Source organism: Hippocampus comes, unplaced genomic scaffold, assembly GCF_001891065.2.
Source record: "Hippocampus comes isolate QL1 unplaced genomic scaffold, H_comes_QL1_v1.1 scaffold137, whole genome shotgun sequence".
Lineage (NCBI taxonomy): Eukaryota > Metazoa > Chordata > Actinopteri > Syngnathiformes > Syngnathidae > Hippocampus > Hippocampus comes.
The window spans coordinates 126,946-132,363 of record NW_017806002.1 but is presented as its reverse complement, the minus strand read 5'-3'; the positions used below and the strand labels follow the sequence as shown (position 1 = coordinate 132,363).

General features: G+C 43.6%; 1 protein-coding gene across 1 annotated transcript in view; it reads right to left on the bottom strand.

Moving 5' to 3' along the window:
• The window catches only part of LOC109529244 (mitogen-activated protein kinase kinase kinase 12), a 21,314-nt gene extending 17,112 nt beyond the window's left edge, over window positions 1-4,202 (bottom strand). The window contains exons 1-2 of the mRNA XM_019892535.1: window positions 3,848-4,202; window positions 1,263-1,793 (exon numbers count right to left, since the gene is read on the bottom strand). Of these exons, the coding sequence (XP_019748094.1) occupies window positions 1,263-1,767 (505 nt within the window). The 5' untranslated portion in view covers window positions 1,768-1,793; window positions 3,848-4,202. The remainder of the gene's footprint in view (window positions 1-1,262; window positions 1,794-3,847) is intronic.
• Between the last annotated feature and the right edge of the window lie 1,216 nt (window positions 4,203-5,418).

Genomic DNA, 5,418 nt, shown 5'->3' with positions numbered 1-5,418 from the left:
CCGGGGGGTGGGAGGGGGGGGGGTAGATAAGACCAGTGGAGATTTTGATGGAGCATCTCATGCTCTGTAAAAAAAAAAATTGTTTACAACAGGGTTGAGAAAGCTGCAGCTACTGCGCCATTCAGTATATTTGCAGCCTGCTAAAGCAGTAATTTCCAACCACTGTGTCGCGGCATTATAATTATCCAATCTCACTTCATTGGCCTGAAGAGTATAATTCATCTTTGTTTTCCTATCAGTGACGTATAGTGACAGACAGAATTTGGGCTGCAGCTATCGAATATTATCCCATCAACTAGTTGAATACTCAGATCATAGTTGATTTTTCATGATCAAACAACAAAATGCCCAGGTGCAAGTATTAGTCTTTTCAACGTGGGGTCGCGATCATCACATTCTTTGACTCTGAGTGTCTGTGGCTTTCAAAGGCACGACAGGCCTGGTCAGTGACGTGAGTGTCAGCGAATGAGAAGTAGAATTGTCTTTTGTGAGCTCAGAGGTTAGCAAATGGCGGTTAACTAGCCAGTCTGCGCATCAGTAGAGGTTATCTTCTTTTGTAAGCATGAAATGATCCAAACTTTGGACATTCGTTGTCTTTTACGCATGCTTTCATCTGGGCTCGCTGCCATGGCGCCAATTTCTACAGAGAGTGGTGTGAGTGTTGAGTCTGTGTTGAAAGATGATCCCTGCAAAGCCTCATGGCAGAAATGTTGCTTCGACTTATTTTGTTAATCAAATGATTTTGATTAATCATTGCAATCCGAGACAAAACAATGAAATGTTCTTTCACCAAATAGCAGAAGGTACATAATTAACCTCATCATCGTCAGAGAGCATCATTTTGTGATATTTTCTTTTACGTTGAGGAAAACTGCGCCTGAGCATTCCAATGGGCCTGCCAATACACACATGCACGCGTGCAAAATATAATATAAAATAGTATCTTCAGGGTCAAGGAAGCCACTTTGGCCTTTTTTAAGGTCATCTGAAATGGAGCACCATTTAGTTCGTGTTTGAGCATTGCAACAGAAGTATTTATAAATGTAACATGTCCCTTGCAGGACTTAATTAAATGAACTGATAAGAAAAATATCCCCCTAAGCCTGGTTTACAACTGTTTAATGAAATTAATCGTGGTGGTGATATCACTTAATTATCTGAGCAAAGCATCAGAGCGGACTTAAAAAGGTATCTCATGCTGGCTTTTATAGGCGTACTTAATGATGTGCTAGAGGGGCAAGCGAGGCAGCCAGTAAACTTACCGTCCAGGTCGTGCTTGTGTTCAGTGGAGTAAGCCTTCCCGATCATAGTCCAGACCGGTCGCAGACAGCCAAACAAGCCCTCCAGAAAGCCCCCACCCCCTCCACTAGATTGGCACTGCAGCCTGGTGTTGGCCGCGTCGCGCCGCACCGCGCTGCCGTCCGCCTCCGTCCCCTCTCCCTCTGTCCTGGCGGGACCGCTGTCATGCTCGTGCAGCTTGAGGACGCTGTTGGCAAAGTGCTCCTGTTGCTCATCGCCCGGCGTCTGGTGGGGCCCTGTCGTCGGCCCGTCGCCTCCTTCTCCTCTCCCTCCTCCTCCAGGTTGTACTGTGCCCCCCACGTCTATAGAAAGGACGTTCCGAAGGACGCACTGGGTTGGCGTCAGGTCCATTTCAGGGGTGCAGGGCGTTTCAGCATCGAGCCGGCGAAAGGACGGGGGGTCGGAGAGTGGGGTGTTGAAGCCGGATAGAGATGGAGATGGGGCGCGGGCCTCGTGAATGAGGGCCATGGGTGAACAACTGGAGAACGGGGAGCCTTGGAAGAGAGGAATATGTGTTAGAAGCCAATTCAGCGTTAAATAATTGCCTCCCGGCACGGCGGATTTTGTCCTCTTTATGCAAATTTCGTTCTATCACGAGCGTAGGAGTGTCAGTCAACGCAAACATAATAGTATGAATGACATCTCCACCAACCTAGGTTTTTATTCAGAAAACTAGATACGTATTCATCCAAATTCATTCCACATTTTTTTGCCTGAAACAACTTCTATTTGAGTCGGCTAAAAACACACTTGGCTGCTGCCAAATTAGAAATGTACAGTATTTGAAAAGCACATCCACAACATCAGTTAGACCTGCGCATACCAATGTAGCAAGTCCTATTTGTTATTAAAGACAGAATTTGGGAAGCAACAGAACATGAATCAAAAGCCATTTGAGGCTTATCATCTTTGTTGTTTCTTCTTCTATTAGACAAACAAAGGGTTTCCAAAACCAAAATGCAATGTTTAATTCCTAGAAATATTGCCAGAATATTGATATGATCAGTACATAAACAATTGACGGAATATCGACAGGAATACACGGCAACAAACATGAATCGAGTCACCATTTGAATGCTAACACCTTTTTTTTTTTAATTGGATGCATTATGTCAGTGTACCAAATGAGGTGGCAGGTGGGTGTATAGAAGCGTGAGCACGCGGGGCCTAACTCACATCACATGAATACATCTATGTCACAGAAAAGAAAAACAAAACAGCCTTTATGGTGTGTACCACCACTGACTCAAAATACACATAAGATGTCTAATTACTAATAATAAGAATTGACTGATTTAAAAAAAAAATTTAAAAAAAGGAACCAAACAGGTGCATGGTTATGAGAGGAGCTCAGCCTGTTTCCATGGCATCCGTGTGGCTATATTTACATCCAAGCCACCAGTCAAGTCATACATACTTGCAGCACGTATATGAATTATATGACGAATGAAGGAATACAGATTTCCATGACTATCAAGCTTATTATTCAATTAAGGTGGCGTAGAAGGCACAGCTGGTGCCTCCAACCTGCCTTAATTGCACAGCCAACACACTCGGCTCAGTCATCGCTGTATCATTTTTTTACCGGAAAAGAAAAACACGTATTAAACCACCATGCATGTACTGAACTGTGAGTCGAAATGAGTAAAATTTTGTATGTGTAAGTAAAACTGATGACGACTAACGGGATGAAGTACGGATGGATGAGGACTGCACTGATTTAATATGTATGTGGTGTTTATATGTTGAATTATGAGGGATTGTGTTTGTGTATTTAGCTGTCCCTTGCGCCAAGACAAATTTCTCCGTAGGGAGACACATGAAGAGAAAGCTTCAACCTTATCGCATCAAGTTCATGTGAATCTTGAAAAGCACATCAACCTTTGCATCACAAATGCTGGAAACTCTATTTACGATGCTAATTACAACATGTTTTTGAAGACGTCGTTTTTAGAAAATTGTATTTCACTTTTTTGTTGCCTGACTGTGTCCAGACTTTAAGGACGAATATAGTTGAATACAGAGTAAAAACAAATCATACATTTTCTATACCGTTTGTCCTCATTATGGTCATGGGTGAGCTTGATCCTTTCTCAGGTCACTTTGAGCGAGAGAAGCTTTGTATACCTTGGACCGGTCACCAGTCAATCGTAGAGTACGTAGTAATAAACAACTATTCACACTCACATTTACATCGATAGACACATTTGATTAACCTAACATGCATGTTTTAATGTGGGAGGTTCAAACATAGAACCTCTAACATGCTAACCACTAGTACTCTGTGCTGGTTTATATAAAACCAAAATGACAAATACAAGTATCTTCCCCCACCCCTCGATGACGCACAAACGTCTTGACATTCATCACTTAATATTGACAGGAATAATGAGTGAATAATATTTTACGGCAATAATGGACCCAATAAAATGGGCCCAGGAACCATTATGGGTCCCTAGCCCTCATTTTAAAAACCTCTGGTTATGTTATATTCTAACACGACAGCCCCACTTGAAGACCTCCTAAAACAGGGAGAAATGTCTCTTACCTCAGTGTTGAGTGCTCACGTCCATCCCCGTGGAGTCAAATCCTCTTCCCCTTAACGGAAAATGATGAAATATACATGTACTAGTAAAAGGTGTTTATTTTGCGTCACCCCCTCCGCAATCAAGCTAGTCGCATCCTCATCCTCAGCATCCACGCTACGGTGACGGTCAAGTCCATCAGACTCCTCCCTCGCTTTAATCCGTTTTTTATTATTTTTTTCAAATACTTGTTTTGCTTCCTTACACCCCCTTTTCCATCTCCTATCCTCTCAGAGGATGCTACGCGGCCACACTCGGGATTATATACGGTGACCGTAGCTCACGCCGTAGTCTGTAAACAGGGGCAGGGAAGGGAGGAGCGGGAGAGCGACGGAGGAAGAAACTGGGGGAAGGGGGCGGGGTTTAACGTAGGATATCGTCCAATCGGAGAAGAGATGTGTGTTGACGTATCCCCGGTGCAGGTAGACCGCTTGATGCGAGCGTGAGGCTACGTTTAGGCGGGTGGGGAGGGAGGGGGGACGTTTATGGGGGGTCAGCTGGTATGTGAGGTGATCCAAATGATGTCATACACAAAGCACGCAGCATTTGACTGGACAGGTTGTGTAAATCCTTTTCAAACCCTATTAACGCCCTCTGGATGGAGTGTAATTGGTGCATAATCTGTGAGCCAACTACACCCCGCACCCTCTTCCCCTTCTGCCACACTGGGAAACATGAAAGAAGGAAGACCCCCACTCCTCACCCCTCCACAAAAACTTTTATCTAAATCACTGGTTCTGCTACCTTATACTTAACTCTCCAAGTGCCATCATCATGACTAATATTCAAATACAGCAGCCTAGCGGGACTAAGTGTTTGTCAAAAAAAAAGACAGAAGTAAGTTAAATGTAGTCAGGTGGATGGAATTCCCATATCTAATTTTTTTTTTTGAGGGAAAGAAAAGCATTATATGATTTGATTTCACAAACAACACATTGTTCAAGTTTTTATTATACAATATAAAGCGGTGGCTTAAGATATGAGTGACACGAGTCTTACCAAATACGCTATCTGAATGCTAACATACCATGGGAAACTACATAGGCACAGTGGCAACAATTAGCAAATAGTGCTGCAACACATATAATGTATTAATAATAATTGATTTTATTTTTAAGTGTCTTTCAGGGCACTCACTCCATCCATTTTCTAATCTGCTTATCCTAACAAGGGCCGCGGGCGTGCTGGAGCCTATTCCAGCTGTCTTCGGGCAGTAGGCGGGGTACACCCTGAACTGGTTGCCAGCCAATCGCAGGTCGCACATAGACATACTACCATTCGCACTCATACTCAAAACAAGGGACAATTTAGATTAGTGTTTCATGAACCTGCCATGCATGTTTTTTGGAATGTGGGAGGAAACCGGAGTACTCGGAGAAAACCCACACAGGCACGGGGAGAACATGCAAACTCCACACAGGAAGGCTGGAGCTGGATTCGAACGCTGTAACCCCTGCATTTTGAAGCGGACGTGGTAACCAGTCAACCCCCCCTGCTCCTTCTTTATATTATGTGTATATTATATTACATAATA